Source organism: Micromesistius poutassou, assembly GCF_964030765.1.
Source record: "Micromesistius poutassou genome assembly, chromosome: 8".
Taxonomy (NCBI): Eukaryota; Metazoa; Chordata; class Actinopteri; order Gadiformes; family Gadidae; genus Micromesistius; species Micromesistius poutassou.
Genome location: NC_140278.1, coordinates 21,135,668 through 21,148,573, shown reverse-complemented (window position 1 = coordinate 21,148,573; position 12,906 = coordinate 21,135,668). Strand labels below are relative to the sequence as shown.

General features: G+C 48.1%; 3 protein-coding genes across 5 annotated transcripts in view; all 3 read right to left on the bottom strand.

Moving 5' to 3' along the window:
- Positions 1–12,906, bottom strand: part of LOC311351107 (uncharacterized protein) — a 223,410-nt gene that overhangs the window by 26,552 nt on the left and 183,952 nt on the right. The window lies entirely within an intron of this gene.
- Positions 325–4,244, bottom strand: seraf (Schwann cell-specific EGF-like repeat autocrine factor). Of its 2 annotated transcripts, none has more exons than XM_084472272.1 (5): positions 3,923–4,244; positions 3,649–3,744; positions 3,409–3,513; positions 2,441–2,536; positions 325–665 (listed from the first exon to the last, which is right to left on the bottom strand). In XM_084472272.1, exons 1-5 carry the CDS (start codon positions 4,149–4,151, stop codon positions 526–528), a joined length of 666 nt encoding a protein of 221 aa, XP_084328398.1. In that variant the 5' UTR covers positions 4,152–4,244; the 3' UTR covers positions 325–525. The 2 variants fall into 2 exon arrangements, with proteins under 2 accessions (XP_084328398.1, XP_084328399.1); XM_084472273.1 differs by having other exon boundaries at positions 618–655.
- Positions 7,573–12,906, bottom strand: part of LOC311352074 (transmembrane protein 106B-like) — a 7,906-nt gene continuing 2,572 nt past the window's right edge. The window contains exons 5-8 of the mRNA XM_084472271.1: positions 12,399–12,539; positions 11,011–11,060; positions 10,763–10,816; positions 7,573–8,140 (exon numbers count right to left, since the gene is read on the bottom strand). Of these exons, the coding sequence (XP_084328397.1) occupies positions 8,020–8,140; positions 10,763–10,816; positions 11,011–11,060; positions 12,399–12,539 (366 nt within the window). The 3' untranslated portion in view covers positions 7,573–8,019. The remainder of the gene's footprint in view (positions 8,141–10,762; positions 10,817–11,010; positions 11,061–12,398; positions 12,540–12,906) is intronic.

Genomic DNA, 12,906 nt, shown 5'->3' with positions numbered 1-12,906 from the left:
GTTATCAGAGTGGTTAGCTGAGGTCCAGTCCTCACCAGAGTAGGACTAAACTCAGATCAGAAGGAACTCAAATGAATCATGTTTTCTTGTGTATTGATATGTTCAAGTACGTTATCTATATTATGTTAGAGGTTTTGCTTTGAACCAACGAAATGACTGATGACAATGTCCCGTCGTGAATTACATGAGACAAAATAAACGTTTAATATCACAATTTCGCTTTAATGTTTCCTTAATTCCTTTATTTCAGGATGTTCAAAGTACATCTACGTCAACATACAAACATACATACATGAAGAGACAACGTACATATATGGACGTATTTAATGACCAATCCACACATGGTTTATACACTGTGTGGTCAAACATGAAGGAGCATATCAAAAAATGTATAAAAAAAAACAAAAATACAGATAAAACCCCGTTGGGTTCCTTAGTGACCTTTGACCTTGTGTAGGCCGTGGTACTGCGACCTCCACTCAGTGACCTTTGACCTTGTGTAGGCCGTGGTACTGCGACCTCCACTCAGTGACCTTTGACCTTGTGTAGGTAGTGGTACTGGGTCCGTCTCGTCTCACAGCGGGGGCCCTCGTGAGACGGACGGCAGCGGCACTTCTCCGGAGAGATGCACTTCCCCCCGCTCAGACAGGGCTGGCTGCACACCGCTGGGGGGGGGGGGTCGGGGGGTGGGGTGGGGTGGGGGGGGGGGAGAGAGGGCGGGGTTAGACGGGAGGTCAGGACGTAGAGTCCACCGGGGGGCGATGCTGGACAGCCATCACAAGCCGTTTCAGAATCGCCCCCTCTAGTGACATCACAAGTGGGAGTGTCAGACCCAGAAGCCTGGTGGATGAAGACCAGCCTGCCGTTTGGTACAGTCCAACCAAAGGTGTGATGGTTTAGACCAGCCTGCTGTTTGGTACAGTCCACTGGGGTAGACTGTGTGAGAAAGTGAAACCTTTCTCACTTCCAGCGACAGGACGGTTTGATTGCTAGGTTTGAAATGCTCCCCCCTGACACATGGTATGGCCCAATGGGCCGTGATTGGTCCACCTGTGACTAGTTAGGTGGCCTACTTAAGGGCTGTCACATTGTTTGTTGGGGGGGTTAAGGAAGAGGTGGCTTGATGCGAGGCCGCTACTAACTTACACCCTCTTGTTGGGCTAAATTATGCTGTAGTTCAGCTAGAAAATTGCCAACAGCTTTTCTTTTATTCTTTTCAAATGTTAATTTGTATTTTTGGAACCATTGATTTATTTTATGTTTATTTATTGTTCGGTTTTGTTTTGTGGGAAGTGAATAAAACTTCTCTTTTTGGAATTGCCCTCGTCTCACGCTTGAATCCAGTTGACCACATCCTGGAGTGGAGTGAGCCCAGAGGTTCATTTTCACAGACTGGTGGAGTGATGGTTTGTCATAGCTAATCAACATCCCACCCAGTGGTGAAACGGGGGGGGGGGGGGGGGGGGGCTTTAAATAACTGCACACATCATCCATTGCTACCACTTCCTGTCCCTGCATCTGGCCATTACGTTAGAAACTAAAAACAAGTTTATCAGATGGAGTGAGAGTCGGCGCATCTGTGGAAAACTGATTCCCAGATTCAGAAGTTCCCACTTGGGAGTAGAAGGTGGCAGACTTAGTGCTGTTTCAAACACACCGAATATTTTACATTTCCCAAGCTCAAGGCAGACTGTCCACAGGCAGGATGCTCACAGAAACCCCGTATATCCAATGGGTTTGTTTAGGCAGAAACAAGTCAAGGAAAGGAAAGAAGGATAGAGGGAACATATTCCATCCCTCCTTCTCTACTCCAGGATTTGTACCCAGTGGTGCCGGCTGTGTGTATGTACCAGTACCAGTACCAGTACCAGTACATGTTGACTTAGGCCCCGTCCACATCAAGCATGGGCTTGATGCGCGCAGGTTTGATGCGCTACACTTTTTTTTTTGTGGAGAACCAGCGCCACACAGTGGCCTTGAATACGTACTGCAGCGTTTCTACAGCTCTATGCGTTCTCGCAACGAGTCCGTCTTTACGGATATATTCCTGAAATGCATCAAAAGGAAAACTGATAGTTTTTGCCTGTGTGGACGAGGCCTTAGGGACACGTGTTCTCTCACCAGACAGACAGACAGACAGACAGACAACGATACAGACACACATCCAGGCAAACTTTGAGACAAACAGAAATATATTTTTTTACAGGCAAGCAGGCAGTCTGACATTTGGATGCCGGCAAGCAGACAGAAAGACAGGCAGCCAAGAAGACAGAAGGCAGAAAGACAGGGGGTTGCCTGTCTCTCTGCCTGTCTTTTGGCTGCCTGTCTTTGTTGCTTATCAGTATCCAAATCTCCAAGTAAAAAAAGTCATTTTTACAGGCATTACAGACAGACAGACATGTGCCCAGAGTGACAGGGCCGTTTCTAGGGTTACCCTTACCCGTGTGGCAGGCTCCGCCCACCCAGCCGTCTGGACAGCTGCAGATACCCGGAGCCACGCAGCTGCCGCCGTTCCTGCAGCCCTGGGGACACACCGCTGCCATGGCAACCAGACCGCAGGTCATAACCCGGCCAGGAAACAACTCTTCACCACGCGGTGTACGGTTACCATGAAAAATGTGTATAAAGGTCCCCACAAACACACATCACGTAACACACACAGGTCCCCACAAACACACATCACGTAACACACACAGGTCCCCACAAACACACATCACGTAACACACACAGGTCCCCACAAACACACATCACGTAACACACACAGGTCCCCACAAACACACATCACGTAACACACACAGGTCCCCACAAACACACATCACGTAACACACAGGTCCCCACAAACACACATCACGTAACACACACAGGTCCCCACAAACACACATCACGTAACACACACAGGTCCCCACAAACACACATCACGTAACACACAGGTCCCCACAAACACACATCACATAACACACACAGGTCCCCACAAACACACATCATATAACACACACAGGTCCCCATAATCACATCACAAAACACACGTACACACCCACACGCACACACACAGGTCTCCACAAAACACATCACAACACACACACACAGACAGGTCCCCACAAAACACACATCACATAACATACACACACACAGGTCCCCATAAACACATCACAAAACAGACATACACAGGTCCCCACAGAACAAACATCACAGAACACACACACACACACACACACACACACACACACACACACACACACACAGGTCCCCACAAAACACACACTACATTTACATTTTACGTTCAGGGCATTTAGCAGACACTTTTATCCAAAGCGACTTACAATAATAACACACAAGGTTTTATTCTCATTGGTTAACATTGACCAATAGCTTATTAAACAGTGCGGTTGAATTAAAGTCCAAACCAACCTTCTTGGCACTTGTACCCGGTCCAGCTGGAGAGGCAGAGACACGTGGCCTTACCGTGGAGCGCCTTGCACTCTCCTCCGTTCCAGCAGCCCTCTGCACACGTCACTGCCACACACACACACACACACACACACACATACACATACACACCACACAGTCAGTCGTTTCTTTGATCTTAGCTACGCATTAGTGTAACACAATAATGACATGAAAGACACCGATCAACAACGGATATACAACCTTTGTGACAGTATTTCCCGCCAAACCCGGCAGGACATCTGCACTTCCCCGGCCGGAGACACTGCCCTCCGTTCTTACACTTGGGAAAGCAGTTGGCTGAACACAAGTTGAAAATATTTCAATATGCGTTTTTTTGTGTCCCTTATCTACCAAAAGGTCAAACGTTAAAACATGGATGATTCGACTACTGTTTGTTATTTGAATACATTTTGTTAAAAAGTAAGTTGGGTAAAAACAAATCCACATGCACTTTAACCAACGGGTGGAACATCACCATACTGGCAGGTCTCTCCCTCGTAGCCCCGCATGCAGAAGCAAGTGTCGTTCCGAATGCAGATCCCCGAGTGTTTACACGACGGCTCGCACTTCGCCTTCGGATCGAAGACGAAGGGGTTCGCGACTCCTCGGGGCGCGTCGGAGCGCGACGCGCACGGCCCCGTGAGCGCGGCCAGGAGCGCTAGGAGGAGCAGGGGCCCCCCGGTGCCCAGACGCACGAGCTGCATGGCTCCACAGGTGAGAAAACTTTGTTGTGGAGAGAAATGGCAGAGATACGTCCTTTTTTAAACAGTTGCCGAGCTGTTGTTACCGTGCGTAAAGTTGCGGTGGTGGTGCGGAGACGGTTTGAGTGAGAGCGACTTGAGGAGGGGGCGGTGAAAAGAATCGGGGCTCCCCTCGTTCAATGTAGCTTCCTATAGCCCCCCTCTCCTCGGACGGGGTAGGGGCCGCGGTGGGCGTATAGTAAGCGCTATAGAGGACTCGGACAGACGGCTGGAAAGGGCCCCCCACAAAACAACGAAATACGTTCTCCGTTTTTGTTCCTCGCGCATGGATAACAATGCGAAACAATGCACATCACCATCATAGGGTAAATAAGTTGCACATTCACTTTCAAGCAAATAAAATCCTTGATGAGCTCTGAGTTCAATCGAAATATTCCGATTAATATTAACTGCATTAATGCCTAGCAGTGGCGTCAGTTTGTTTTTAGAAGTGCTGGGGACAATAACCATAAGCTTGAGTGTGGTTTGAAAAGTGCTGGGTACCCTTATGATTACTGGCTGGCGGAGTTGTTGAGGGGGGGGGGGGGGTTATCGATAATAGAAAATGCGTGGATCTTTTTTTTTCTTGTGTGCTCGTGCCGCCCCCCCTGTAATGCCGCCCTGGCGGCTGCCCGCTTCGCCCGTGCCTAAAACCGCCACTGTGTGTGGGTCCTCATATGGAAAGTATTATTTGATCAGAGTCCGGACACAGTTGTGGTCCGGACCGGAGTCCGGACATTGAGGATCCATGCTCTACAGTGCATTGTCAGGTGTTGAAAACCACAGTTTGTGTTTTGGCTTGTTTTGCAAACGGCGTTGGAAACACCAGGGTATTGGCTCGGGATATGCAATACTAATACACATCATATAGGACAAAGAACAGTGTTGGCAATTAAACACTTCTCTTGACATCAACAAAGTTTACCAGACAAAGAATGCCAGACTGTAAAGGGGGTACGAAATGAAACGAGGTACTGAGTATCAGCCTTTTGAAGAATAATAATAATTATAAAATTATAAATAGTGATGGGGACATGTCCCCGGCGTCCCCGGTGGAAATGACGCACCTGATGCCTAGTAAGGATCAGACAAGGGAGACATTTGGTGTTTGGGCTTCGAATCCAACTCTCCTGATGGACACCAGATCAGCGTGGCATTGGAGCCTGACTTGTCAGCAGCCTAATTATGGAGAGGTTAACAGCCTACTGGACGTTAAGGTCAACACCAGGGACTCAGACAAAGTCACACTGGCATGTGGTGCAGGTCATTAGCGGTAGGGAACTGGCCGACCTGGGGAGAGGCGTGCAGGACGCCATGTGGAAAAGCCATTTCCTCTCCGAGCGGAAAACTCAGCGATGTCTGGAGTTACAGGACACCTCGACCCTGTAAGCACACGGCCTACATGCCAAGACTGTTTTAAAATCCTTCCAAGTCTTTTACCAATGTTTGATAAGTCCTATGTCACCGCAGATACACGATTTATATTTGTATTATATATATTTTATATCTGGGATGGTTAGGACATAAAAGATCAGAGGACACAGGTTAACCTAAAGTTTAATACTTCTGTTCATCGTTTAAAAGACAGCAGAACAATCAGCATAGACAACAAAAAAAAAAAAACGCAGAAGAAAACGCCACTAGTCCTTCTGTAATGTGGACACATAACAGTCCACCCTCTCAGCCCCCGTGCGTAAAAGGTTGGGTCTTCGTTTAATCCGTGTTGTCTGTCGTTTTTCACCAGAATATACATGCTCCTCACACTGCTGACCTGGTTCTCCTTGGTGGAAGCTGCTTGTAGTTTGATGAGTAGAACAGATGTCGACCTACCTTCCGACTAGGCATTGGGTTCACTTCACCAACAACAGTACAACATAGGAAGTATATTTACTACTTATAAGTAGCGCAGTAATATACGTGGGCCTATTATTTACACGGTAATTGATTGAGTAAATGTTACACTTCTTGTAGGCACCATCCTCTTAATTGATCAGTTGAGCGTCTACCGGTTTCTTTTCCTTCACATTTGCGCCACCCGGTGTGAGTATGCGGTACAAAAAAACCCAAACAAACATATTCAAAACTAGTTTTGTTTTTTTAATGATCTTTAAAGTCATGCAAGAACATACACAACTACGTCGAGTCTTGGCAGTGTTCAGAAAACCAGATATTCACAATCTCATCATTCTGGTAGAAAATCCTCATGAACACCAACCAACCTTTTGGAAATGTCTGTCCCACTCGGACACAGGAACCGTGTACGAGCTATGAAAATAATTCTTGTTGAAGTCTGCTGCACTGTACTCTGAATGATGGGAAATAACATTACAACCCATCCACAAGCACACCAGGTATTTAAAATTAAACATAAATAATGTGAACCAAGGAAAGGTTAAAATTACATTTATGAAACAAAACCCACAGAGACGATGTTATTGAAACGAACACTACCAATAACACACGTCAAACGTACGGAGGGGAAAAAACATCAAAGAGGAAAAGGAGGATAATCGCAAAGGAGAAGGTATTACGTTATTAAAGAAATATCAGACACTAACGTATTACATCCAACAGATATTCTCTTTCATTGTTGTTGGTTTCCCCCCAGTAGACAGAAATGATAACAAATAAAAAGCAAACTTATAGGTGTCAAGTTGGTTCATCATATGCAAACTTAAAAGGACAGAGATACAGTGACTCGTACTCTTAGTGAAGTACCCCCTAACCCTGGGCTCAGGGGAAGTAGTAGTCTAACCCCTAACCCTATGAACATTGATGTAGCAAGAAGTGGTGAAACGTGTAAGAAACACACAGTCAAACTCTATTAGGTTATTTCTCAAAAAAACAACTCTTTTTTTTTAAACAACTTTTTTTAAAGTAACAACAGCTTGTGTTCGGGTCGAATGGGTTAGTGGTGCTTATTCTGCCAAAGAGCTGGAATGTTTGAATCCAGAAACATCCGGTGAATTGACGGGGAATGGTTTCCTTTATCAAGCTAAAGTGCATCACGTGTGTGTGTGTGTGTGTGTGTGTGTGTTATAGTACGTCTCTGAAGGGAACTAAAGCATTAAAATCAAGGAGCGCGACCAAACCTCAAGACAACGAGACATTGAGATATTCTTTCCCCTCATCGTTACCACATAATAATGATGAGGTTTCCACATTCAGACCCTTGATTTTAACCCTCCTGTCACGGAGCAGGAGCTGCTCAGAAGGCCATCGCACGTTGTGGTTCAGTTCAGGAAATCCTGGTCTCCGATTGGCTCAAAACTAACCGCCTGTGACGTCACCCCACGCACAAAAAGACAACGCCAATCGGCGTCCCTTGACACCGAGTCATCCAATCAGAAACCAGACAGATTTTAAGAGTTCGGCTCCTTTGTTAAAAAAAAATCAAAACGACCCTGAAAAAAATGAATGGATCCGGTTAGTTTCCCTGTTAAACGTACCATGGCAACGGTTACCATGGCACCCAGCCCCACGACACCTGCTACCATGGTAACGCTACCATGGAACCTGTTACCATGGCACCCAGCCCCACGATACCTGCCACCATGGTAACGCTACCATGGAACCTGTTACCATGGTACTCAGTAGTATGGTACCCGTTACCATGGGACAAGCTACCGCGGTACGCGTTACCATGGAACCCGTTACCATGGGAACCGCCACCATAGGAGACACTACCGCGGCACCCGCTACCATGCCATACCAGTTACCATGGGAACCCGCTACCATTGCAGCAGGTACCGTGGGACCTGCTCCAGTGGTACCTGCTTCCACGGTACCCGTTACCACGGTACCCACTCCCCCCCCCCCTGCCGGGCGCCGCTCATCTGTAGAGCTGCACGTGTCCGTGCAGCGAGGTGGTGTTACCGCCGCAGTCCACGTACTGGTACATCTCCTGGGACACCTGCTCCGCGTGGCCGAAGTACGACGTCGTCACGGTGACCCTGCAGCGAGACAACGAGACAACGCATCACATTGGCCGTTTCTCAATTCGCGTTCTCGTGTGTTCTCGTGTACTTGCGTTCTCGATAAACGTCATCAGTGGTGGCCCAAGTACTGTTCCAATTCCAAGTACGCGAGAACTGTCGTAAAACCCGTGTGTGTTCTCGATGCGTTCTCGATGAGGCCGTTCTACCGAGAACGCATCGGAGGTGACTCGTGTGGACTTGGGACCGTTAAATATCCCAGAATGCATCATCGAGTCCGCTGCTGTTCCAATTGCAGGTGCGTACTCGCGTTCTCGGAAGTCCGTACTTGAAAGTCCGGACTTGCCAAGTACGTACTTCCAAGTCCGCGAGAACGTAGTCCGCGTACTTGGTATTGAGAAACGGCATTTGATTCAGGGAGCCTGAGGTCTGAACTTCCAAGTCCTGTATTCAGATCAGGACTTGCAGGGTGACGGGGGAAAGCTGTGTGGTTTCTTGGGTGTTCCTTAAAGACACAGAGTTGGACAGTGCAACGCCTCAGCTTCACAAACTGTTCTCGGTTTGTGCAGGTGTAGAAAGAGAGCTCCTCCGGTTTAAAGCGGCTGTTTAAAGTCCTACACCCGTAACACGACGGCACCAAGGCCGTTTAAAGCAGCCGAGCTCTGCTGGCCATTGAGAGAGGACACTGCGTCAAGTCACTGGAAAAGAAAAGCTAGTCGGTATGACAGGGTCACAGACTCACAGGGCATTTCCTTGAAAAAAGGAACAGAGAGCAGAATTTCCATATAAATAAAATCGACAATTTATATGATGTAGGCCGAAAATGAGCTTCTCCCTCTTTGACAGACCAGCAGCGCTTAGGGTCACATGACTGGCTGCTTATGAGCTTCTGAAGAGCTCTCGCTCGCTCATTACCGGGCCAATTAAAACTAAAAAGTCGTTTAGGTCGACATTAGTCGTCACCTCAAGAACCCCAGATAATTGGAAGAATTGGAGCAAATCCCCACGTTTTCCATAAAGAAGTCATTTTAACCGAAACCTGAAACAAGTGACTCACTCAGAACGGTGTATAAACACGTCAGTTAGGATCCTGTAGGGGGCTGTGATCGTTCACTAGGACCCAGAACCTTCCGACTGCCCTACCCTCCCCCCCCCCCGGGCTCAGGGTTTTCCGTCTGCTTGGCTTTCAGACTTGTTATCTTCCCAGCATGTTGGTCCTGGGTTTGAAGGCCGCAGGTCAAACTGTTTTGTGGGAAAGGCCTTCGTCGCCGGCGTCACCGTGACGACAGCGCGTGTAGAGAAATGGTGTAGGGCCCCTCAACTCACGTCAGAAGGACGCAGGACTAGTTAGGAACAGCAAATACCTAACAGTACCTAATACCACTCCCCCACAACCCCCTCACGCACCTATTGTGTGTTGTACGTCCTGGCACTTAAAAATAGTACTTAGCATTGTGTAGCATCTTATCCTATCTTTGGTGTCTACGGGGAATGGGTTAACCTAGTGATGGTTAGTGTATACGGGGAATGGGTTAACCTAGTGATGGTTAGTGTATACGGGGAATGGGTTTACCTAGTGATGGTTAGTGTATACGGGGAACGGGTTAACCTAGTGATGGTTAGTGTATACGGGGAATGGGTTAACCTAGTGATGGTTAGTGTATACGGGGAATGGGTTAACCTAGTGATGGTTAGTGTCTACGGGGAATGGGTTAACCTAGTGATGGTTAGTGTATACGGGGAATGGGTTAACCTAGTGATGGTTAGTGTATACGGGGAATGGGTTTACCTAGTGATGGTTAGTGTATACGGGGAATGGGTTAACCTAGTGATGGTTAGTGTCTACGGGGAATGGGTTAACCTAGTGATGGTTAGTGTATACGGGGAATGGGTTAACCTAGTGATGGTTAGTGTATACGGGGAATGGGTTAACCTAGTGATGGTTAGTGTCTACGGGGAATGGGTTAACCTAGTGATGGTTAGTGTCTACGGGGAATGGGTTAACCTAGTGATGGTTAGTGTATACGGGGAATGGGTTAACCTAGTGATGGTTAGTGTCTACGGGGAATGGGTTCACCTAGTGATGGTTAGTGTATACGGGGAATGGGTTTACCTAGTGATGGTTAGTGTGTACGGGGAACGGGTTAACCTAGTGATGGTTAGTGTATACGGGGGAACGGATTAACCTAGTGATGGTTAGTGTATACGGGGAACGGGTTAACCTAGTGATGGTTAGTGTATACGGGGAATGGGTTAACCTAGTGATGGTTAGTGTATACGGGGGAACGGGTTAACCTAGTGATGGTTAGTACTTGGCACTTGGTTCTATGAACATCCTGACTGTACCGACAGCGATATATTGTTGTAAGTCGCTTTGGATAAAAGTGTCTGCTAAACGCCCTGTAAATGTAAAGGTAGTGCCTGGCGACACACCTAAGGTACTGAATTCTCCAAGTGCTGAACCCTTTGGATGAGCTCTACAAGAGCTGTCTCTGCTTTATCATTCTACTCTCAGGCTTTCCTTCCTGACATGTGGAGGAAAAACTCAGTCTGTCTGTAGCGGGTGATCTGAGAAAATGAGGAAGTGGGAAGTGGAGTGGTTGAATGGTCCTCCTGAAATAAAGCGTTAAAAATACTCACTGCATCATGACCACGATGTTGTGGACTCTGATGGACGGCAAGGTGCAGTAATCACTGTGAACACAGGAACAGAGTTTGTGTTATCACATGGTTTTGTAACTAAACCTAGACACAGTGAAACTAACCTCGGTTACTCATTTCCTGTGATTCCTTTTTTTTCTTTTTCTTTTTTTACAACAAACTACGTGCTGACAAGAGCCAACCCTGCCACTTTGGAAAAAATATTTGATGTGACAGTCGGTACTTACAACATGTAGCTCATCTCATCGGCGATTGTGGTGGGGATGGTGTAGTCGATCTGGAAGGTTTTACAGAGTAAAAGGTAAACGCACTGCATTCATACTGCGCTGTTCTAACCAGCGGCCGCTCAAAGCGCTTTACAACACCGCCCCACATTCACCCGTTCACGCACACATTCACACACACCAACGGCGGAGTCAGCCACGCAGGGCGACAGCCAGCGGGTCAGGAAGCAGTCAGGGTTAGAGGGCGTCTCGCTCAGGGGACACCTCCACACTCACAGCTAGGAGGAGGAGGAGCCGGGGATCGAACCAGCGACCTTGTGGTTACCAGCCGACCCTCTCCACCTCCTCAGCCACACGCCGCCTAAGAGAGCCATTTCAGTACGGACTCACGTCTGAAGAAAGCGATAAAGCACGCAGACTTTGCAGAGCGGGACTGTTATCTGGGGGAACTGTTGAGTCATGGGCAGACACTGCCTCCAAACAACAGACGACAGGCGCTCATTCAGCCCGACATGAGACAGTGGCTGCTGGAATAACGGGGGAGGATGTTTAGGGTTGCTTGTTTTAAATGGCAGCAGTCACAGGAGTCACCGGTCACACCGGGGCATCAGGCGTCAGACGATGAGGTACTGAGCCAGCACTGCCACAGGTCTCTGTGGGTGTTTAGTGTTTAGTCTTAGTGCTGGTCAGCACAGGCTGCCTGAACGGCCCAGAGCGAGCCTTGTTCAAACACGACGGCAAACACTGCAAAGACCCAGTGTTTACCCATCACAAGCCCTTTCCAAAGCTATGTTAATGTAGTGACATCACAAGGGGAGGGGGTGTGTCCTCCCACATGAATGACAGGTGGGTCGGTCGGCCTACCGCTCGGTGAGGTCCACTAGTGAGGCTGATCGGTTGATCTTTTTTATCTGTTTATTTTACTTATGATCAACCCCCACACTATAATCTGTTGCCCTTTAAGAACCACTGCGGTCCAGGGTGTGTGTGTGTGTGTGTGTGTGTGTGTGCCTGTGTGAGTGAGTGAGTGAGTGAGTGCGTGTGTCTGCATTACCTGTTTCTTGCCCAGTGGTGTGATCACCTTGTTGTTGAGTGAGTGTGCATGTGCGTGAGTGAGTGTGTGTGTGTGCGTGAGTGAGTGTGCGTGGGTGAGTGTGCGTGTGCGTGGGTGAGTGTGCGTGTGTGTGAGTGAGTGTGCGTGGGTGAGTGTGCGTGTGCGTGAGTGAGTGTGCGTGGGTGAGTGTGCGTGTGGGTGAGTGTGCGTGGGTGAGTGAGTGTGCGTGTGCGTGTGAGTGTGAGTGTGAGTGTGCGTGGGTGAGTGTGCGTGTGCGTGGGTGAGTGTGCGTGTGCGTGGGTGAGTGTGCGTGTGCGAGGGTGAGTGCGCGTGCTACCTGTTGCTTGCCCAGCGGTGTGATCATGGTGCTGTTGTTGATCCTGGCCTTGCCGATCACCGTCTTGGAGAACTGGACCTGGGCCGTGATGTTGGTCAGGGAGATGGCGTAGTAGTTGTTGTTGGTGATGTTCAGAGTGTTCTGGAAGGGAGGGGGGGGGGGGGAGAACAGAGAAATGTTTTTCTGTTTTCAACGACTCTTCGGTGGAGCGGATGGAAGCAGAGGAAGTACATCAAGGTACAGGAAGGATGCAATCGCTAGGGTAACCCTTTCCCCATATACAGCAAGATAGCTAGGATAAGATGCTACACAAGTACTATTATTAAGTGCCAGGACGTACAACATAAAGTGCATAAGAGGGGGGGGGGGGGGGAGGCTATGCAGAGTCTAGATTAACTCTGAACAAGTGAGTCTTTTAAGTATTTCATTTATTGATGACCTTAAATCACAAAAGACGATTAAAAAAAAAATAAAAGAAGATGAATATAGAGAACGTTTCCACAGCTGA

Coding starts and splice junctions, on each gene's coding strand:
- seraf (XM_084472272.1), bottom strand. CDS start 4,151: ATGCAGCTCGTGCGTCTGGGCACCGGGGGGCCCCTGCTCCTCCTAGCG. Junction 2,537..3,408: donor CGGGTACAAGTGCCAAGAAG/GTTGGTTTGGAC, acceptor TTGCCATGGCAG/CGGTGTGTCCCCAGGGCTGC. Junction 666..2,440: donor GGGCGGAGCCTGCCACACGG/GTAAGGGTAACC, acceptor CCCCCCCCCCAG/CGGTGTGCAGCCAGCCCTGT.